The sequence below is a fragment of the Cnephaeus nilssonii genome, assembly GCF_951640355.1.
Source record: "Cnephaeus nilssonii genome assembly, chromosome: 13".
Taxonomy (NCBI): Eukaryota; Metazoa; Chordata; class Mammalia; order Chiroptera; family Vespertilionidae; genus Cnephaeus; species Cnephaeus nilssonii.
Window position 1 is genome coordinate 41,101,680 of NC_137084.1, and position 23,739 is coordinate 41,125,418.

Sequence of the window (23,739 nt, forward strand, 5' to 3'; positions counted from 1 at the left end):
AAAAAAAATATATATGTATATATACACTAATAAAAGGATAATATGCTAATTAGACCGGACATCCTTCTGTACAAAACCACAGTGGTGGGGGCTGAGGCAGAGGCAGTTAGGGGTGATCAGGCAGGCAGAGAGCGGTTAGGAGTGATCAGGCCAGCAGGGGAGAGCAGTTAGGGGCAATCAGGAAGGTAGGCAGAGAGGTTAGGGGCAATCAGGCATGCAGGCAGAGTGGTTAGGAACAATCAGGCAGGCAGGCAGGTGAGTGGTTAGGAGCCAACAGTCCTGGATTACAAGAGGAATGTCCAAAGGGTCCCAGATTGGAGAGGGTGCAGGCTGGGCTGAGGGACCCTCCTTTCCCCCATGCACGAATTTTGTGTACTGGGCCTCTAGTATATATATAAAATTATACACAGAACAGACAACAATATGGTGCTATCCAGAGGGAAAGGTGGAGGGGGTTGGAAGGAAATGGAAGAGGGAAGGGATAAATGGGTATGGAAAGAGACTTTGCTTATGTCAATGGACTCATGATGCAGTGTGCCTTTGATATTTTGTTGAGTTGTACACTTGAAACCTGTATGGTTTTGTTAACCAATGTCACCCTATAAATTCAATAAAAAATAAAATAAATAACCTAGTGCTTGATAAGTTCATACCAAAAATTGTACTGTACCCTTTAAAAACATTGTATTTATTTATTATCAAGCTTATGGATTATTACTAGTATTCTCCAAAATTTTGCAGTTGAGAAAATTGAAACTCAGAGAAGTTTTAAATAACTTTATTTACCTAAAAGTTAACAAGTTCCAGAGTTGATATTTAAACCCATGTCTATTTTATTCCAAAACTCTTTCTTGATCTTAACCAATATTACTATAGTACATTCTGTGGTCAACTGCTTCCGCTCAAAAATTCAGGTACTATGGTTGTAATACTTGGTCTTCAACCTATCCATCCTATGGATGTCTTGATTCCCAATTGCATGCCCACAACTGGTTTAAGCCTCATTTGACCAAAATTTACTCTCCCAGTAGTCACTGAATAAATAATCTTGACCATATCTAATAATTACTGACTTTTTATCCTCCTTAAAACATTTTCCAATCCATATTCTCACTGAACAAAGCTGCCTATCCCAATGAGTATCTAGACAGACTAAGTAACTTCGTAAAGTAACATAATAAGTAATCTGATTAATGTACTATAAATGCCACCACTTTTTACTGGTTCCCAATAAATAAGATGAGTGCCTCTGGAAATTATAAATGCTTAATCCCTTCACCTTTTTTTCACCCATCCCCTAACATTAAATGAAACAAAGAGGTTAAAAAGCATGAGATTAATCTTGATACGGTTTTCACTTATTCTTTAATTCCAAAAATATATATTGAATGTTTTCCATATGTTCTGAACTGTATTGAATACTTGGGATAGACTGAAGTAAAATAAAAAGGGTCCTTGTTCTTATAAAGTATATAGAGTAGCAGAAAAAAATATTCTGCTAGGCAATTATAGTACAGTGTGAGAAACTCTAGTATAATAAAGGACATGTCAGAAAAGCTTTCTGGACTGAGGTGATGTTGAAACTGATATCTAAAAATATATAGAGAGTTTCTTAGTCTTCTAGCTCACTGAACGCACCATGTTCTCATATTCTTCACATGCTTTCTTTTTAATGTTTTTCTCTCTTGTTTCTAGCCCATTGCACATACATACCTTATGTTTATTAAAATATTCAAAAAACATATAAATAAACACAAAAGGCAAAAGAAAATAAATAATCTATGCTCATCACTGAATACCAGATGATTATAATAAAGCAAAAACAATCTGGAAATTTTTATTTATTTATTTACTGTTGACACTATTACAGATGTCCCTCATTTTCTCCCCTTTGCCCATCTCTACGCCGCCCCCAAACTCCAAGTTGTTAAACAATAGCATAGCATACAGTGGAATACTACTCAGCAATACAAAGAAATTAATTTCCAATATACACAACATATATGTGAATCTCAAGTGCATTATGCTAAGAAGCTAGACATGGAAGACTACATACTTCGGGGTTTCATGACACTCTGGATGAATAAGAAGTATAGGCATGGGGAACAAATTAGTGCCTGCCAGGGATTAGGTATGGATAGAGGAGTTGACTATGAAGGGGTAGCATGAGGGAATTTGGGAAAGTAATGTAATTTTTTGGTTTCTTGTGTCAGTGATGGTTTCATGACTTCCATGTGTCTATCAAAGCTTATATAACTCTATACCAAAAAGAGTAAATTTTATTGTATAAAATAGTTGAAAAAGTTTTTATGCATCATTTTGAGGAAGGAAAGTTCATATTTTTAGCAAACTATCTAATATAAATTCTTTATTTCAGCAAAACCATTAGGCAATGGCATTCATAACCCATTAGATTTGTACTGTTTGATAGAATGGCTACGAGCTACATGTAACTATTTAAACTTACATTTTAGTTAATTAAAAATTTTAAATTCAGGTCATCGGTCACACTAGCAAAGTTTCAAGTGCTCAAAAGCCTGTACAGTGGTTACTGTATTCAACAACAGAGATTTAGACCACTTTCATCACTGCAGGGATTTCTACTGGCCATTGCTAAATTTGATACTCTTCTCTGACTTCTGTGCATTTGCACAGAAATAGTAGATGCCAATTAAGGGCCAATACTGCCCCCACACAACATTCAGATAATCCTCTGCCTGATCTGCTTGGTTCTAACATTGTACATGACAGGATTGAGCACAGGAGGGAGCAACAGATAGATATTGGCCATGAGTGTGTGTACTACTGGTTACAAATGCTTTCCAAATCAGTGAATCAGAGTCACAGATATGAGAGAGGCAGGTATTGAGAATTTTGAATCTCTCTTCCTGGGAAGCAATGCCCAATACTGCCTGGAGGGTTCGAATGTAAGAAACCAAAAGGATCAAGGCATCTAATACAATGGAGAAGATCACAGTCAGCAGACCATAGATCTATTGATACGGGTGTCAGCACAGACAAGCCTCATGGCATTCTGATGAAGGCAGTATGCATGACATAGGACATAGGAGTGGCAGAAAGGTAGCCTTTTGATGAAGAAAGGCACAGGGAGCACAGCCACGACACTCCGTAGCAGGACTGCTGCCCCAATGTTGCTGATGACGGCATAAGTGAGAATAGTAGCATAGTGCAAAGGGAAGCGAATAGCCACAAAACAATCAAAGGCCATGGGGCTACCAGAACACCTAACTCCACTTCCTCAAAGCTGTGGATAAAGAACATCTGAGTGATGCAGGCATCAAGTGAAAGGCAGAGATCCATGGTGCTAACAGCCAGAAAATAATACATGGGTTCATGAAGACTTTGTTCAACTTTGATGACAACAAGGAAGATGACATTACCCAAGACCAGTGATGGCGAACCTATGACACGTGTGTCAGCACTGACACACGTAGCCATTTCTGATGACACGCGGCCGCTGAGGCAGCCGCAGGCCGAGGATGAAACATTTGCTGCTCCTGAGGATGAAACATTTGCGAAATAATGTTTTTTCCTCAAAGTGACACACTACCCGAGTTATGCTCAGTTTTTTGGCGAAGTTTGACACACCAAGCTCAAAAGGTTGCCCATCACTGCTTAAGACTGTGGTATTATAAAGAAGACAGAGGGGCAAGGTCATCCAGAAGTCCTTCTCTGGCATTCCTGGAATCCCAGTCAAGGTGAAGCTCTGGTGGTTATCGGTAGTTTGGTTGAGTGGTAACATAGTGCAATAGAAGTTAGAATCAGTGGCAGTAGTATTAAGATGGTAGTCATAAGAGAGAATGACTTAAATATTATTTGAACACACTTGTGTCCACAATCTGATATAAAAACAAATGGCCCTGCCCCATGAAGCAATATTTCTACCACTGAAGCAATGTTTCTAATATTTCTATTACTGAACATCATATATTAAAATATCTAGCAGAAAAAACACCAACCTTCAATCAACACCTCATTCAATGTGGATATAATTCATCTGGAAACATCAAGGATTTAGTTGTCTTGCTTCTTTGCTAAGGAAGAATTTGACATTGTACATTTATATGGGTAATGAATACTGATGCCAATAATTATACAGAAAATACTAGCAAGCACAAACATGACATACGGATGCTCATAAACACATATATTCAGGTGTGTACAAATGTGTGTATCTTGATTGTGATCTTAAATTGTTGGAACTTAGACATGATCTTCTCTGGGACTCAATTTTTCCACCTGCATGATGTAGGACAGACAGAGGAGAAAAATATTATTTAAGAACTTTAAAACTCTGACCTTCTGCATTCATAGGAGTGTATAGGTACTAAAAAGACCTGAGCATGCAGCAGATAGTGGAGGGAGAAGTTACTTTGGCTCCCAAAGAACTTTAGAAGGACATACCCTGGTAAGCAGAATAATGGTTTATAAGGATGCTCACATTCTAATCACTGAAGCATGAATATGTTAGCTTGCACGGACAAAAGGGATTTTGCAGATGAGATTAAAGTTCAAGATCTTGAGATGGGGAATTTATTCTGGATTATCCAGGTAGGTCAAATCTAATCATATGAGTGAAGATATTTTCCCGACTTCAGAAAACCAGAGAAATAGCAGCATCAGAAAGACCCATATCACTTGTTAATTGTGAAGTTAAGGGAAGGGGACTGGAAGCCAAGAAATGTGGGTAGGCTCTAGAAGTTGGAAAAGGCAAGGGAACAGGATTTTCCCCAGAATCTTCGGAAAAAGATGCAGACTTGCTGACACCTTGATTTTAGCCCAGTAAGAGGCATGTTGGACTCCTGACCTACAGAATTGTAAAATAATAAATATATGTGGTAATATGTTATCGTAGAAGTAGAAAAAAATAGCCAGAGGAGCCAGAGAAGACTTGCTTTAGCACCTTTCATAAATACCCCAAGTCTTCCATTCAGTCTCATTTACTCAGACCCTGTTTTGTTTTTGTTTTTCTACAGTATGTTCTTCATTCTCCATTGCAATTAAACTTCTCTGTCCTAAGGTACATCTGGAAAGGAATTCTGAGATCCATTTATCTGCTACTCCTGATGGAGCAGAAATGCCCTCTAGAATTTGCTAAGTTTTACAAATAACAGCTGGTTCAGTCAGATGAGATCCACCCAGGGAGAGACTATCTGGGTTTGAATCATGGTTCTTCAACTTTGGACAAGTTACCTAATAACCTCTATGTTTCATTCTTCAACTCATTAAAATAATAATAATAATCTACAAGTTGAAAGATGTCTTTGGGATGAATTAAGAGCCCTACCCAAAACTGAAGTGGGGAAGGGAGAGCACTCACCTGCACTGACCCTTCCCACTCTCCTCTTAAACCCTCTGCCTTTTAAAAGTAAATAGTTTTCACTCCAAAGTTGGACACCACAGGTATCTGTCTCCAGACCAGCAGGGACCTCTCAAGCCTTCTTCATGACCTGGCTCCCCTTCCTCCCCGCTTTTATAATGTCATAGTTATCCAGGCCCCACTCCCTAAATTTTAAGAACTTTAATAGAAAAGTTTAAATTGAAGGTGCTGTTTGTAGACACTTAAAACCCATATGAAAGCCAGTCATCATGACAATCCTGAGTGTTGTCTTAAGAAAATGATGCTGGTCATCACAGCTTCAGCATCTCCTGTTTTTTGATGCTCGCCTCCCCCTGCTGAGCTCAGAGTTTCCTGGCTTTTCCTTCTCTCCTCTCACTCCTGTGCTGTCTTATGTAGGGATTTGGTGAGAGAAATTATTGCTGCCTACCCCTCCCCCACCTCCCCTGCACTACATATGAGTTTCAAGTTTTATTATTGCAACAAAAGTGTTTTAAGCTGTATTTTTTATTCATAAAGCTAGTGAGGTACTATTCATGGAAGACTGAGATTGGTTCTGTATTTGGAAGGTTGCCATCACTGGAAGGCATCACTGGAAGGTTTGCATTAGGAAAATTAGGTCCCTTAAGATCAAGAAGAAAAGACCAACAAGCCCAGCTTAATGCACTGATTTTTTTTTCTTTCTCTCTCCCTCTCTATTCCTCTCTGAAATCAATAAAAATATATTTTAAAAAATAAAATAATAATGATAACAAATAAAAATAACTCACTTACAAAAATCAAACAATAAAAACAAAAAATTCCCACAAAACTTCCATCATAGAAAAATATTCCCAGATGATAGTTTGAGGTCAGCCATGGGCCTGTCTCCAGATACAGGAAACCATGATTATGCTTTTTTATAGTTTGCATTTGTTAGAAATTTTATATAAATGTCATATAAATGGAATCATACAATAAATTACCTTTGTGTCTGGTTTCTCTCATTTAACATAAAATTTTGTATTTATAGTCTATTTCTTTTTCTTGCTGAGTATGTCATTATATAAATAAAACACTTATTTATCCATTCACTAATTGACATACATTGGATTGTTTACAGCATTTGACTATTATGAAAAATGCCAACACAAATATTAGCATGTAGTCTTTGTGTGGACATTTTTTGACAGATATATGGGAGAAAAATTAATGGGTAGTATGATAGGCATTTGTCTAATTTTGAAGAAAATGTCAAATGTTTATTAATGTGGCTGAAACATTCTACACTCCACATTCTTGACAATACATAGTATTGTCTAAACATAGTCATAACATATTATTTCAAAATATATAGAAATCCTATCTAATAAGAGTAATATGCAAATTGGCTGTCACTCCAACACAAGATGGTCGTCCTCATGTGGACACAAGATGGCTGCCACAAGATGGCTGGCAGGGCAGGGCAGTTGGGGGTGATCAGGACAGCAGAGGAGGGAAGTTGGGGGTGACCAGGCCTGCAGGGGAGGGCAGTTAGGTGCAATCGGGCTGGCAGGGGAGCAGTTAGGCATCGATCAGGCTGGCAAGGGAGTGGTTAGGGGGCAATCAGGCAGGCAGGCAGACAAGTGTTTGGGAGCCAGCAGTCCTGGATTGTGAGAGGGATGTCTGACTGCCTGTTTAGGCTTGATTCCACCAGGATCAGGCCTAAACAGGCAGTTGAACATCCCTCGAGGGGTCCCAGATTAGAGAGGGTGCAGACTGGGCTGAGTACACACACACACCCTCTGTGCACAAATTTCATGCACCAGGCTTCTAGTACTTAATAAAAAGCAACTGCTCATGTCTATGGTATAGGTGGTCTCCTATAGGTTGTAATACACACTGGGAAATAAATGGGTTTAGAAGTTAAAAATAAATAGATAAACTTCTGCCATAATTTTCTATCATGCCTTTTATAATGTGACTATGCCTATGAAAGAAAATAAGTGAGACCAAAAAGGACATGAAGAGCTAGTGGAAAGGGTCTGTAAGCTATTTAAGGACTAACCACATAAAGACACTGATGGAATAACCAGCTATTTCTGTGATTTTAAGAATTACCTCATTGATGAAAAATAATCATTACAAACAAGTGCAACAAATTTTTAAAATTTTGTCTTCTATGTTCCTGATGGAGAGTTCAGGCAATTCATCTTTCCATCCAAAAACAACAGTAATCCCCAGCCCTATTTCAGAGAAAATCACATTATGTCACCACTGAGACTGAGACTGACTTTGGAGTCAGAAGACCTGAACAGATGCTAGAATTTATTTAGTGATTTAACACAAGGGAGATATAGACATATGCATGTGTATGTACATAAGAATGAGAGAAATAGATCCTTCTTTCATTTTCAAATTGGCTGATAAGATGCAAATAAAATCAAAATGAAAAAAATTTTTTGAGATGTGTTTTCAGAATTAAAAATAATTTAACAGATGGAGGAAGGGTTTGGAGTTCTCAGGAAAATCCAGGTGGAGTAGCCCAGGTGGCAGTACATAACACTCCTCAAGGGATTTTTCCAGAGCAGTTGTGAAATTGTTATAGAATCATGATGCCTCTAGTTGCCACCAGAGGTTTGAGCAATCTTATAAGTACTCTCTTTGCTAGTCTCAAAGAAGGAGCGAAGCCAAATTAATTCTGAACTGGAGCCAGAGGTTGATACAGGTAATATATTAATCTTAAAATCTTTTTACATGCCCTCCACATAGCAGGCTCTGTGTAGGATTATTTATGAACATTGTTTTATTAAATCCTCATAGGAATTCTAATGAGAGAAATGATAAGGACAGATGAGAAGTCTACAGAGTGTCATGGGAGGCAGAAAGCAAAGAAAAGAGAAAAAAGTAAAATATAGAAGCTGCACTAAAAAAAAAGATATATACTGTGGGGGAAGATCTAGTGAATAGAGAAGAATGAAATAAAAATTGGATGGAAGAGTAAATGAGAATTAAATTGGGAACTAGAGAAAAGAGGGAGGCTGAAAATTTAGGGAAAATGGAAAAGGAAGATAGAGCATAGAAAAATGAATGGAGGAAAGAAGAGAAGATGGGGTAAAACACATTTGGATAAGCAGATTCAAAGGCTGTAAAAGTGAAAGAAAGTCCTAGCTGGTTTGGCTTAGTGGATAGAGTGTCAGCCTGCAGACTGAAGGGTCCCAGGTTCGATTCCAGTCAAGAGTACATGCCTGGGTTGAGGGCTTGATCCCCAGTGGGGCACATACACGAGGTGGCCAATCAATCATTCTCTCTCATCATTGATGTTTCTCTCTCTTTCCCTCTCCTTTCTTCTCTGAAATCAATAAAGATTTTTTTTTAAAAAAAAAAGAATCATTTTTTTAAAAAAGTGAAAAGAAAAACAAAAATCAACACTCTCCATAGGACAACAGTAGTTCAGCAGATCTTGGGGCTTATTCAAAGAATATCAAAGAATTTTTAAGTCTTTCCAAGAAAAGTTATCAGTAAGGATGAGCCAGTTGACTTTTCCCTAGTGAAAGCCATCAGAATTACTTGAGATGAGGAATCAGCAGTGAAGAGCTCTCACTTACCATGCAAAGAATTCAAAAGCCCCACTTCAAATGCCAGCCACAGGGTAGACAACCACTACAGCGTGCCTTGTTTAGATCTTAGCATTGTGATTTATGGGGAAAGAGGTCTGGATTCTGTTTGCAACACACATCACAAACTTTGTAAGTGGACTCCTCATATAAGCTTTTTGTCTGGACCCTCCTAGAAAAGCAGATTTTTCTCTTGATTTATAATTGTCAACCCACATGGAGAAGATGAGGCGGGAGTTTGGGGGTTTTTATGACATTCAATCATCCAAACTAATTTATTCATTGCTTCATTCCTTTATTTAACACATATGGAAAAGTTACTATATGTTTAGCATATGATCTATTAGGTGATGAGCTGATAAATCTTTCTTTCAGGGAGTTTAACTTCTAATAGGAGAGATAGACATTAAATAAATACTTATGCAATGTTTAATTGACTGTATTCATTTATAAGTGGGGGGGAAAAAGCCCAGAATGTGAAAACAGTATACTAAGGAGTCTTAAAGAGCAGTGGGCATTTGGAAAAGGCTTACTTGGGAAGGACAGATAGACTTTGATTAGGCAAAGAGGAACTGTACAGAAGGTGGAGAAAGGCCTAAGGAACAGGGAAGAACATATGTGGGAATCCTGTGGCAGGAAGTATTTTAGTGAGATCCAGGAACTTAAACACCACAAATCTGGCTGGATTGAAGAGACCAAAGCAGAGAGAAAGGGTGTGAGTTGGTGCTCCAGAGGCAGATAAGGCTGACTCTTGACTTACCTTGATGGCTAAGATAAGGATTTGTGACTCTATTCTAAGTATAATAGAAGTCCTTAAAGGAGCTTTGTTTGTGGTGAGTAAATCATATTGTAATTTTTAAAAGTTTATTCTGACTACAGAATGAAGAATTATTGGAAGGAGGATGATCAGTTGGCCTGGGAGAAGTGGGCAATACTATTTATTGGCTATATAAAATGGAGATAATTATTTCATATGTTTTAAAGACAAGTTTGAAAGTGTTAAATGTTGTTTGATGACAGAAGAGGCTTCAAAAATGGCCCCAAGTTTCTGGTGAGTTAGGAGACTCTCAAAATAAAAATCCTGCCCTAGCCTGTTTGGCTCAGTGAGTAGAGCATTGGCCTAAGGACTGAAGGGTCCTGAGTCCGATTCCAATCAAGGGTACATGCCCAGGTTGTGGATCAATCCCCAGTAGAAGGCATGCAGGAGACAGCCGATAAATGATTCTCTCTCATCATTGATGTTTCTTTTTCTCCCTCTCCTTTCTTCTATGAAATCAATAAAAGTATGTTTTAAATATAAAAAAAATTAAATCCTATGAGTGGTTACTCTCATATCTCATGTATGGTTGTTCGTGGGTCAATAACCTTTATTTTCTATTCCTTGCAACTTTAAAATGAGGTAATGGAAAACTAAGAATTGTTAAAATTTGTGAATATTAAATATTACTTTGAACAGTTTTATCCACTATTGTGTCTATTTACAAATGGGGGCCATTATAAATACAGTGAAATATATATCTAGTCATGTGGGAAAATATATGCACACATATGAGCATGTATGTGAATGTACATATGTATACACATGCATATTCAAACACACACATAAATTCATGTGGACATGGATATGTGAAGGCAGTGGAATATGTGTAACTGTGTGTGTGGTAATGTAAACATAGTAATATTTTTATGATTTAGCAAAATTCTCTATGGTATTAAGTCCTTGGTTGTTGCTACTTCTTTTTTGCCAAACCTTAAGAGCTGTTAAAACAGGAGATATCCATATGTTTTACTGTCTAAATACTAGAGGATTCGTTTTATTTCCATTTTTCAAATGAACAAATTAAATTCAAGGGAAGGAAAGTCATCCCATGTGATTATCTATGAAGCAAGAAAACAGTGATACAAAAATATTTTAGATGCTGTTTTTAGCTTAATTCTCCCCTCTGCTGTTCCACTTGTATATTCATAAAGCCACTTACCTGTCCCTCTTTTATGAAACTGTTTTCAATTTAGGAGCTGTGAGCAAAGTGGGAGAGTCCAGCCTCACCCAGCGGTGAGAACACCATGATGAACTCTAATGCATCATTTATCAATCACCATAGTTTTATTTTGACAGGTATTCCAGGGATACCAGGTAAAAATCCATGGATGGGCTTTTCCCTGGGATTTCTCTATACACTAACTTTCCTGGGAAATGGTACCATCCTAGCTGTCATCAAGGTAGATCAGAGTCTCCATGAGCCTATGTACTACTTCCTCTCCATCTTGGCTCTGACTGATGTTAGTCTCTCCATGTCCACCTTGCCTTCCATGCTCAGCATCTTCTGGTTTAATTCCCATGAGATTCCCTTTGATGCATGCATCACACAGATGTTCTTTATCCATGCATTTGGATTGGTAGAATCAGGAGTATTAGTATCCATGGCCTTCGATAGATTTGTGGCCATCCGCAACCCATTACACTATGCTTCCATCCTTACCTACAGCATCATTGGCAAGATTGGAATAGCTGTCCTCACCCGGGCAGTCTGTGTTGTCTTCCCTGTGCCATTTCTTATAAAGCGGCTACCCTTTTGCCATTCTAATATCTTATCTCATTCATACTGTCTCCACCAAGATATAATGCGGCTAGCCTGTGCCAGCACCCGCATTAACAGCCTCTATGGACTCATCGTAGTCATCCTCACATTGGGAATGGATGCTCTCATCATTCTTTTTTCTTACATGTTCATCCTAAAGACTGTGCTGGGCATTGCTTCCAAAACAGAAAGGCTCAAAGCCCTCAACACCTGCTTCTCTCACATCTGTGCTGTGCTCCTCTTCTATATTCCCTTCATTGGTGTCACCATGACCCACAGGTTTGGGAAGCATTTATCACCAGTAGTGCACATGCTCATGGCCAATATCTATCTGTTACTGCCCCCCGTACTAAACCCTATTGTCTATAGTGTGAAGACCAAGCAGATAAGAAGTCGGATCATCCACATGTTCCAGAGAAGAAGGAACAGGACCTAGAGTAATGGAATCAAATGGAAGATGCAGAATATGTAGCATTTTCAGCAGTTACAATGCAGTCAAATTATACACATCTGGTAAAATGAAAGGGTGGGCAAGGCTTGTGGGTAAAGATACAACACACATCATTCTTGGTCTGTATACACTCCATATATACACTGTATTTTGCTAAATCACATGCAAAATCTAATTTAATCAACATAATATTTCTTCTTTGAACCTGAAGATGAGCATCAGTGATGACATAAATTATCACCTGTTTATCTAGATAATGTTTATGTTTATTCATATAATGTTAAATATTGTTTCATTAATTATCATTAAAAGAATAATTGCATTAAAAGAATTATAGAAGCCCTATAGCACTGCTAAAGGGCTAGATTTCTGAGATAGTATTTTTTCTTAAAATAGAGCAAAGAAAACTGTTACAGAATTAAGTAGATTTGTTTTTATGTTTTAGTGTTGATTGGATAAAGAGTGCCTATAATAAAATTGGAAAGGACACACTTGTGGTTACTTTATACCTCTTCTTTTAAGGGCTATTACTTCTTTACAGATTTATAATAGTTCTAGTTTTCTGCCATATATTTAATAGAATGATAGGTGTTCTGACCTTATAGGATGTTCTCAGCATTAGTAAAATCTATTTTTCTGTGTACTAGAGAATCCAGCAAAACTTTACCAAGTAAAATTATTGCTGGGCTTCATATGAGGACAAATGAAAATTTTCAGCACTAGAAAAAACTTTAAGAAAGCAGTGCGCACCCTGACCGGTTTGGCTCAGTGGAGAGCGTAGGCCTGCGGACTGAAGGGTCCCGGGTTGTTCGATTCTAGTCAAGGGCATGTACGTTGGTTGTGGGCACATCCCCAGTGGGGGGTGTGCAGGAGGCAGCTGATCGATGTTTCTCTCTCATTGATGTTTCTAACTCTCTATCTCTCTCCCTTCCTCTCTGTAAAAAAATCAATAAAATATATTTTAAAAAGAAAGAAAGCAGTGCGCACAGTGTGGGGATGAGTATGTCAAATGCGATGTACCTTTGTATTGATGCTAATACCTGCTTTGAGTATTTTATTAATCATTACACAATCAAGTTGGTAGGGAGGTTATTTACTCATTCAATAAAAATACATTTAACACCAATGGAATTTCAGTCATTATTCTAGACCCACCAATTTTCTGCTCAACCCTGGCATTTTCTCTTCCAGGAAATATGTATACAATTATAAGTCAAGTAGGTATTACATAACAACATCACATTTAATTTGTTAATAATAACTAATAATGCTAGTTGCCTTTATGTATTATCTCCCAACAATCTTTGAGAATAAGTGTTATCAACATTCGGCACATGGTGGAAATGAGATTTAGAGCAGTTAAGTAACTTATCCTAAGACAAACAATTTCCAACTAGATTAGAAACAGAACTAGATTCAAATTTAGATCTGTTGATTGTAAAGCCTGTGAATTGAAACTCAACTCATGTATCAAGGTTTCCTAGGCTTGCAAACAAATTCTAGAGAGACAGAAGGAACCTGTGATTTTAAGTTACAGATTAATGAAAGATAAGCTGGTAATAAATATTGTTGAATCTTTAAGAGGTTCATCTTGCTAAAATGAAACTAGACAGAGAGGCAGATTAAGAATAAATTTGCAAGACTGGTGTAGAGTTTACATTTTCCATGGAAATTACTAAAAATTGTTGGTGTGTGCAGAATGCAAATATCAACCAAGGTCTTAATATTGATGCTATCTAAATGGAAAACATGAATCTCAAACAGAACACATTTTCATCAATTTGCCTACAAAAAGAAAATAATGGAAATTTTATTTGTATTTAATTTTATTCCATCCATCAAAATATTTATTTTTCTTAATGTGTTACCGTATACATAAGATAGTAGTATAGTAGTATCTGTATATACTTTTTCAATGAATAAAATAGAATATAAATATATTAGGAAGTGTCTTTTTCATTTCCTTGTACAGCTGCATAACCAAAAATTTGAAAACTATCACCAGACTAAGCATAAAAGCCAACCATATTTCCAATATTTATAAACTGTGATAACAGAGACAATTAGCTGAAAGTGCCCATTAATGCCATCATCCTCTCATTCTCTGATGTGACCAAAGTAAAAAAATATAAATTATTTTTATAAAAAATATAAATTATATTTATCTGTATATAAAGTATATACAGATACTACTATACTACTATCTTATGTATACGGTAACACATTAAGAAAAATAAATATTTTGATGGATGGGATAAAATTAAATACAAATAAAATTTCCATTATTTTCTTTTTGTAGGCAAATTGATGAAAATGTGTTCTGTTTGAGATTCATGTTTTCCATTTAGATAGCATCAATATTAAGACCTTGGTTGATATTTGCATTCTGCACACATCAACAATTTTCAGTAATTTCCATGGAAAATGTAAACTCTACACCAGTCTTGCAAATTTATTCTTAATCTGCCTCTCTGTCTAGTTTCATTTTAGCAAGATGAACCTCTTAAAGATTCAACAATATTTATTACCAGCTTATCTTTCATTAATCTGTAACTTAAAATCACAGGTTCCTTCTGTCTCTCTAGAATTTGTTTGCAAGCCTAGGAAACCTTGATACATGAGTCGAGTTTCAATTCACAGGCTTTACAATCAACAGATCTAAATTTGAATCTAGTTCTGTTTCTAATCTAGTTAGAAATTGTTTGTCTTAGGATAAGGCAATTTGAACATATACTCCACATCATCACTTTGCAATACCTTCTCTAGATCCTGTAATCTAACTTTTGTTTCCATTGCTATATGAAAGCAGTGTTTTCCATGGCTCAGACCTCCTTCTAATTAACAAATTAAACATTTCCCCCTCAATCCTCCTTCAACTTGATTTATTTGAATGAATTACAAATATTTAAAGTCTCTTGCTTATTAATCTCAAAGCTGGAGTAATGATGTGTTTTCAAATTGTGGCTGTGTATGCTCTGGTGGGTGTGGCTCTCAGTTGGTTGGGCTTTGTCCCCTGCACCAAAAGATTGCTGGCTCAATTCTCAGTCAGGGCATATGATGTTTCACTCCCACATTGATGTTTCTCTCTCTCCCTAGGCTCCCTTCCTCTGTCTCTAAAAATCAATTTAATTTTTTTTTAAATTATGGCTGTGCCCATTTACTTACTATGTGAACTTGACCAAGCTACATAAATATCCTGTGCCTCAGTGTGTATTTTTCAATTTAGAATAATAATAATAATAATAATAATAATAATACCAACTGATATTTATCCAATGCTTATTATTTCCAGGCCCTGGGCTAAGCCATACATGCATTAACTCCTTTAATCTCCATAACTTTATAAAATAAATAATAGTCCAATTCAGGTTTTGTAGATTAGAACAATTAGTATTAAATAAATTAGATATATTGCCCAGAATACACAGATAATAAGTGGCACAGCCAGAACTTAAACCCAGAGGTGTGTGACACCTAAGCCCTTGCCCTCAATATACAGGGTGGGGCAAAAGTAGGTCTACAGTTGTTCATATGAAAAATAATACAATGATTAATAAAAAATAATACAAGAATAAAATCTGTTTCACATACTTGCAGCTGTAAACCTACTTTTGTCCCACCCTGTATTCACCCCTAGAGTTAATTCTGGGAGTAATGATACCATGTCTAAAACACCAGTTATTATAGTTATTTAGTAGGTGGTATTGTAGCTATTACTACTGCTAGTACTGCTGTTGCTGTGGCTATCATCATCTTCATCTTTAAAGAAGAAAAGGGACATAGAGAAACCTACCTACTCCTTCACCAGTACACTTGTTTCTGAGGTCAGCCTTTATGTACTTAAGACACCAAAGATAATGGCTATGAAGGGAATTTCTATCTGTCTCTAAAAGGTAGAGTGTGATTTAGAAAATTTTGGCATAGCTTAAATTTCAAGTACCACATATGGGTGAAAACACCCAAGAATTGAAAGTCCTCAAAGAGACTTGTTCATCTCCTGAGGATATTGGTCACTTTACACTGCTTCTAAGGACCTTTCCCCATGTTGAAAGAACAGATTGACCTAACCTCTTAATAACAAGAGTAGCCCTGGGTTCTGTTCCCTGCTCCAGATTCAGGACTGTGCCTCCAGGAGTGGTAAAGCTCAAATCTTCCCACAACATCCAGAATATGCAAATGATGTTTTATACTTTATGATTTTGTTGCATGTCTGCAATGTGCTTATGTTTTTTTTAATAAAGATAATTTTTATGAACCTATCTAAGATTAAGTCAGTAGGGCCTCTTGAACCCAAAAGCAGTATTTATTTTTTAATATATTTTATTATTGATACTATTACAGATATCTCCCAACCCCCCCCCCCCACTTTAATCCCCTCCTCTTAGCCCCTACTCACCCCTCCAGGTCTTCACTACCCTATCCCACATGTCCATGGGCTATGCATATAAGTTCTTTGCAGTATTTAAATGGAAATTCTCATTTCTTGTATGCATAGTCTTAATGAACTAATCTTAACTAGGCTGGAGTCTGCCTTAGAAAACTTCTAAAGTAGCTACTGATTTGAGTAATAGATAATTACATTCATCACTCAAGTCACAAAGAATCTTTTGTCTAGAGTTTTAACAACAAAACAGTAAATATTTTTAGAAAAAGTCACATGGACTGTGTAAAGAGATACAAATAGCTCAGTGTACACATGTGCCTTTGTTCCTTCTACTTTATATAGGTAGTTTGCCTTCAATCAATATCCATAATGATTTTTAAACTTCTATTATGAGTATCTCCTATATTCTGCCTATCCCATTTTATCTATCACCCACAATATACATGGTGTCCACCATTCTCCAAGAAATCTGCCTACATGAGCCTCGGCCAACAAATACTAGTATAACTTTGTGCTTTGATATCTTCATCTGAAAAGAGCACATAACACTCTCCCTTATAGGGATGCTATAATTAACAAATGAGATAACATGGAAAGACTCTGACACTGTCTTTTACCTAGTGGCCAATCTATAAATATATGTTCTCTTAGACTCTTGCATTTTGTATTTTTGAACACTTTTTGTAGGTGCACAACACTTCAAAGTTTACAAATAATTGTATTTATATGATTAAATTTAATTTTGTAACAACATTGGAAACCAAGGGATATTTCCATTTTCAAAATTAAAAATTGCAGCAAAGAGAAAGTAAGAGAACTAATACCCAGTGTCACACACAGAAGAGCTAAAACTCACCTTTAATCTTCTGATCCCAAATTATGCAACATGGCCCCTGCTCAACTGTATACATTTATATTCTTAATTTTAAAATTTGATCATTTTTCTGATTCATATCTTATTTAATAATGTATCATCACCAGGTATTCTCTTATTATTTAATGAGTATAGTTTGTTTCTTTCCCATTGAGCTAATAGAAGCCTTTCATAACTCTTGATTTAGAATGTTAAATTAAATCAATTTAATGAGCTTTAATGTTAAAAGCATAAAACTAATGGCCTATTTTGTTCAAAGTGTTATTACAAAATGAAATTAATAATATTCTCTGTCTTCAGCTGTTATGTGTCAACTCATAAATGCAAGGCTAAAGAGCAAAACATTGGACAGTTCCTATAGATTCTACTCTTTCTATACTGAGCAAAAGACAGATTGGCACAGGAATAAGAAAGTATGCTCTGAAATCAGGAAAATCTCCTTTGGCCCAATTCAAATCACACTGAAGTGTAAAAAAAATGTAAACCTTTATTTGTCAGTCATAATTGAGTTTTCAAAGAATAAATTCTTTATCTCTCAAATCAGCAGACCTTAACTCTCTGAAGTAATCTTGGTTTTAACAAATACTTGGGTGATCTTCCTTCTTATTTCCTTTGTCTTCACAGTATAGACTATGGGGTTCAGCACAGGGGGTACAAGAAGGTAGGCATTAGCCATGAGGGCATGAGTTAGTGGTGAAAGGTGCTTTCCAAAACGATGAATGACAGACACCCCGATAAGTGGCACGTAGAAGATGAGTACAGCACAGATGTGTGAAACACAGGTGTTGAGTGCTTTCAACCGGCCTTCCCCTGAGGCAATGGTCATTACTGTTTGGAGTATGAACACATAGGAGAGGAGGATAGAGAGGGAGTCAGAGCCCTTGGTGAAGATGACAGCAATGAGGCCATAGAGACTGTTGACACGGGTGCTGGCACAGGCAAGGCGCATGACATCTTGGTGTAGGCAGAAGGAGTGGGACAGGATGTTGGAGCGGTAGAAGGGGAGTCGCTTGATAAGAAAAGGCACAGGGAAGACCACACAGACTGCCCTTATCAAGATGACTGCCCCTGTTTTTTGGACCACGCCATTGGTTAGGATGGTGCTGTACCCCAGGGGGTTCCAGATTGCCACCACCCGATCAAAGGCCATGGCCACCAGCACACCAGACTCAATGGCTGAGAAGGTGTGGATGAAGTACATCTGAACAAGGCAGGCATCAAAGGCTATAAACTTGTAGTTAAACCAGAATATGCCTAGCATAGAGGGCAAAGTACAAAGGGCAAGTCCCATGTCTGCCAATGCCAGCATACACAGAAAATAATACATGGGGATATGCAGGGACAATTCAGACTTGATGGTAGAGATGATGACACCATTGCCAAAGAGGGCAATGACATATATAGCACCAAGTGGGAAGGCCATCCAGTAGTACTTTTGTTCAAGCCCTGGAATTCCAGTTAAGACAAAATAAAGGTGTTGGAAGTGGGAGTAGTTATCATTTGCCATGAAGCCAATGTGACATAGGCATGAGAAAGGAGCTTGATCTTGATGGATGGATTCCTGAAAATACAGCCACAGGGATTAAGATATTAGAATCTGACTTCCCTGCGAGTAGAACCATTTTATTTTTACATGGGGCAGGGAGAGTTTAAGAGATAACTCAGTCCCTAAAATTACTACTACAAAGTATATCCTGTTGAGAAAACTGAGTACATAATAATTAAGACAAAATCAATATAAAATATGAATTACTTGCTCCCCTAAAGGATTCCATTCCCACTCATCACACTCATGAAGGAAATGAATTTTGTATGTAGTACAGAGTTAGAAATGCTTAGTGCACATGTCTATGCTTCTATTTTAACATAACCCTCCTTCCTTTACCCTGAGCCTGAATGTGACCTCAGAATCATTCTCATCCCAGGAACCTCATACAGCCATTTTTAATTATAGCAACTAAAATTTTTTGTCATATTTAATCTAGTAAATTTTTAGGAAAAGAGGGAGCAAATTATACTTAGGAGAGCAATTCTCTTTTTAAAGTAACTTTAGCCCAGCCGGTGTGACTCAGTGGTTGAGCGTTGATCTATGAACCAGGAGATCACAGTTTGATTCCCAGTTGGGGCACATGCGGGTATGATCCCCAGTGTGGGGCATGCAGAAGGCAGCCAAATCAATGATTATCTCTCATCACTGATGTTTCTGTCTGTCTCTCCCTCTCCCTTCCTTTCCTGAAATCAATAAAAATATTTTTTTTAAATAAAGTAACTTTATTTAAAAAAAAAAAAAAAAGTGAGATTTCCAGAGCTTACCTGAAGCCTTTTTTTTTTTTTTTTTTTTTAACCAGGATCATTTGACAATCCTATTGCTAAGGCACAGTGACCAAGCATTCAGAATAGCATGTTACACTCTGATTGATATCAGTATAGAGGCCTTAGTAGGAATCTGGAAGAATGCTCATGTTGTCAGAATCAGTAACTATATTTATTCCAAAAGACTGCCTGATGGGGCCATTCAACTTTAAACATGAATGCCAGTCAGAGATAGAGTAGACTCTCTTTGAGAAGTTCTCAACCTTCAGACATCATCAATTGCCTTCAGCAATTGATTGGAATCAAATTGACTAAGAGGCCATGTAGACCCACACATTTAAAAATCAGATTCCAGTTGCCCCTGCTCCTCAGGATAGCCTTACACATGTAATCCATGGACAATACTAATACCCTACAGGGGCCATGTGAGGATTAGAAATGCAAAAACCTTGGAAAACAAAATATATACTTTTAATTATGATTACTTGGAATAAAAAGTTTTCTTCATATGTTCTTAGCATAATAATGGGTTTGATTTTGTTTCTCTTTTTATCTTTTGTTTTGTTTTTCTGCTTTGGATTTTTTTGGTCAGAATTATTTGCAGTTAGTAGAAGTAAAAATTGATAGATTCTCTTCTATCAACAAGAATAATATTTAACTTTGTGGCTCTTATAACTTTTTAATAATCTATCTTCTGCTCTACAAATATTGAGTTGTCTCAACCCCAAGGATGTATACACTTCTGGATGCCCCTGCTCATGATGCATCAAAAAACATATTAGAACTATTTTTGAAATCAGATTTTCTTTGAAAGATTTCTGATTCAGATCTCCTCAGCCATTTTTTAATCTTAGCATATTTTCCCCTTTTCTATAAAATATGCATGTCTTTCTATTGCTGTTATGAAAGATAGTAGTACAAATATATGGACTACTAGATTAACAACATACATTTTTCTGTGTTCCCACTAAATTGTTGTCTTTGTTTTTGTGTATATTGATATTTTGTGAGAAAAAAAATATTTAAGTTTTTCAAATAATTATAGGAAAGAACTGAAATGAGAGAAAAGTTTAAGAGGTAAACAAATGAAAGAGGGAAGGAGAAAATAGAATGAGGAGAGGGAAGGGGAGAAAAATAATAATAAGAGAAAACCAGAATCCACCAAATAGCAAAAGTAAAAGTTGATCCATTTCACATTTTACTAATAAAGAAATTGAAGCCTAGGCGAAGAAAATAACTTTTCTGGAGTCAAACACCTCATTAGTATCAAAACAGATGAGAAGGTGGGGAGGGGTGTATGTGAAATAGAGCCTGTTGAGAAAAATTGCAACTAAGTGTAACAAGGCTTGAGGGGTTCAGTTAGAGAAGACCAAGTCAAAACTCCATTCCTCGCAAGTTTCTTACTCCCTGATATGGGTCTTTAGATTTTGTTTTGATTCTGACAACAAGAACATGTCTTCCAGATCCCCTTTAGGGCCTCTATACTGACCCCCAAACAGAGTGTAACATGCCATCTGAACAATCACTGTGTCTTAGAGTTCAAGTATGTCCCCTGACGATTAGGTTCTTAGATCCCAAGTTCTTCCTTTAAAAGTTTCATCTAGACCTGACCCTCTGCTGTCCATACTGCCACATTTATGAAGAAATACACTGTGTAAGTATTTTCTATCTGTATCTTGTGACTAACACAAGGTACATGACCTCATTATAGATCCTAAATTGAAAAAGCAGGTGAACAATAAAATTCCCCAATTGTGTGAATAGCAGCAAACAAAGAGAGTTCCATTTGCTATAAGTACTATGGAAACTTCCAAGTTTCTAGGCATTCTAGGGTATTTGTGGTTAATAGAATAAGGGACTGGTCTTAAAATAAAATTTTCTGATTAGTGCTTCATTAGGCCAGGATATATGATAGACAGGGAGGACCTGAGGAAACAGGAAGAAAAACCCTCCTGATCTAGAGATTAATTATAATAACTACTCCTCACCTGATGGTAGAGGTAGTTTAGCTTCTCAACAGGAAATTCTCAAACTGCAATCATTCTACATGAAAGGCATTTTTAAAGTCCAATGTCTAACCAATATGCAGTATTCTATAGGTGACACTTACCTTCTTCCAACATTAGTTAGTTCAAGTGATTGGCAGTTCCCTAATTTCTAAAGCAATGCATTCATTAGAGAAAAACAGATATCATATCTTCTAAAAAAAGTGACCTATTCATCATGAGGTTAAAAAAGTTGTCTTCATGGGCCCTTGGGTCCAGGGGAAGCTAGATCCCGGGTCTGGGTGAGGCTGTGTGCCCCTGGATCCGGGTGAGGCTGGGTCCCGGGCCCGGGTGAGGCTACGCGCCCCTGGGTCCGGGTGAAGCTGGATCCCGGGTCCGGGTGAGGCCGTGTGCCCCTGGATCCGGGTGAGGCTGGGTCCCGGGTCCGGGTGAGGCCACGCGACCCTGGGTCTGGGAGAGGCCACGGGCCCCTGGGTCCGGGGGAAGCTAGATCCCGGGTCCGGGTGAGGCCACGCGCCCCTGGGTCTGGGTAAGGCCACGCGCCCCTGGGTCCGGGTGAAGCTGGATCCCGGGTCCGGGTGAGGCCGTGTGCCCCTGGATCTGGGTGAGGCTGGGTCCTGGGTCCGGGTGAAGCCACGCGCCCCTGGGTCCGGGTGAGGCCGCGCACCCCCTGGGTCCAGGTGAGGCCACATGCCCCTGGGTCCGGGTGAAGCCGTGCCCCTGCGTCCGGCCGAGACCAAACCAGAGGGAGTCGGTCCTGCATTACCACCATTTGTCCACCATCCAGAGCTGAGGGGTCAGTGCCGACATGTACTCATAAGGAACTGGTGGACATTGATATTGGGTCTCAAAAGAACTGTTGGTCCAGAAAGAAACTCACTACAGATTGATTCATTTGCCTGGCAGCATAACTATTATTGCTCGTCTCACATTCAGTTCTTATAAGTATATCTCTAGTGACACATGATTTCGCTCATCTAGGGGAAATGATGAACAACATAGACTGATGAACAACAACAGAACCAGAAACAAGGAGGCATCGATCGGACTATCGGCCTCAGAGGGAGGATAGGGGAGGGTGGGGGGAGGGGGAAGAGATCAACCAAAGGACTTGTGTGCATGCATATGAGCCTAACCAATGGCTAAGTTCAACAGGGGGTAGGGGCATCCGTGGGGAGGGGTGTGGGATGGGAATGGGGGGATGAGGACAAATATGTGACACCTTAATCAATAAAGAAATTGATTAAAAAAAAAAAGAAAATCATGAATGAAAAAAAAGTTGTCTTCACATCTTTCCCTTAAAGCACATGTGATTGAGAAAGAATACAAGAACATGGAGTGCTTTGGGTGGAGAACAAAGGAGAAATAAGAGATAAGGAAAAGGGAAAGAAATGGTTGAGGAACAATTAGAAATTCCAGTGATGATATTTGACAATATTATTTTGATAGACCAACTTTATCGTTTGATTTTGCCCTAAAACTTACTTGGTTGCTAAGAGTATCTTCAGCTGGCAGAGGATTCTTTAAAAATCAGAAGTTCTCTTGGCAAAACCATTGCCACCTTCCACATGAGGAATTTTATTTTCTGAGCTGCTCCAAAACCCCTCCCCAAACCATTCCATGGAGAGTTTCACAGATCTATGAACAAGGTTATTCCCTGTGGCTCCAGGGTTGAGCTGGAGTCTCTCTAGGGCTGTCAAATTACCTCCTAGATTCTCATGTCTAGGAAATGAGATAGTATTGAGGAGGCTATAGAAAAAGGGTGTGTGTGTGTCGGGGGGCGGGGGGATTGAGGTCATTTCAGAGGCTGATTAGTGCTCAATCACAGTCTCTCAGGGCCATCTTAGCCACTTCACTCTTTCCATTCCCTCAAATAAACAATAGTTGCCTTTATTTGTCTCAAAACACAGGAAAACTAATGAACAAAAATGCCCCAAGAAAAATAAATGACTCCATGATTTCCCGTTCCATTTTCCCATGAATTCTAAAGTTAAGATGATTCCCTAATGAATAAATTCTTCTTGCTGTCTGACTGCATTTTTTCAGTTTTCATTACTAACCTAGTAAGTTTTTGTTCTTGGTTTTTACTTAAACCGGTTCATCATTTGTATCTCATATGGACTCTGATTTCTTTTTACTTTCTGTCATATACTTCTAGCACAAATATAAAACTAAGCAAATGATACCATCTCTCTTTT

The 23,739-nt window shown here is 37.8% G+C and overlaps 2 protein-coding genes and 1 pseudogene across 3 annotated transcripts; 1 reads left to right on the top strand and 2 right to left on the bottom strand.

Annotated features, from left to right (window-relative positions):
* Positions 1-2,732: 2,732 nt before the first annotated feature.
* LOC307110128 (olfactory receptor 51H1-like) lies at positions 2,733-3,763 on the bottom strand (annotated as a pseudogene). Its single transcript has 2 exons — positions 3,634-3,763; positions 2,733-3,422 (listed from the first exon to the last, which is right to left on the bottom strand). The product of its transcript is annotated as an olfactory receptor 51H1-like (transcript).
* A 7,235-nt stretch (positions 3,764-10,998) lies between these two features.
* On the top strand, positions 10,999-11,949 carry LOC307109573 (olfactory receptor 51H1-like; the record flags this gene model as incomplete). The annotated part of the gene is made up of 1 exon (XM_079788386.1): positions 10,999-11,949. One exon carries the CDS (start codon positions 10,999-11,001, stop codon positions 11,947-11,949), a length of 951 nt encoding a protein of 316 aa, XP_079644512.1.
* Positions 11,950-17,772: 5,823 nt separating this feature from the next.
* LOC307110129 (olfactory receptor 51H1-like) lies at positions 17,773-18,729 on the bottom strand (the record flags this gene model as incomplete). Its single annotated transcript, XM_079789170.1, has 1 exon — positions 17,773-18,729. The coding sequence occupies one exon, from the start codon at positions 18,727-18,729 to the stop codon at positions 17,773-17,775; it is 957 nt and encodes a 318-aa protein (XP_079645296.1).
* Positions 18,730-23,739: the final 5,010 nt, after the last annotated feature.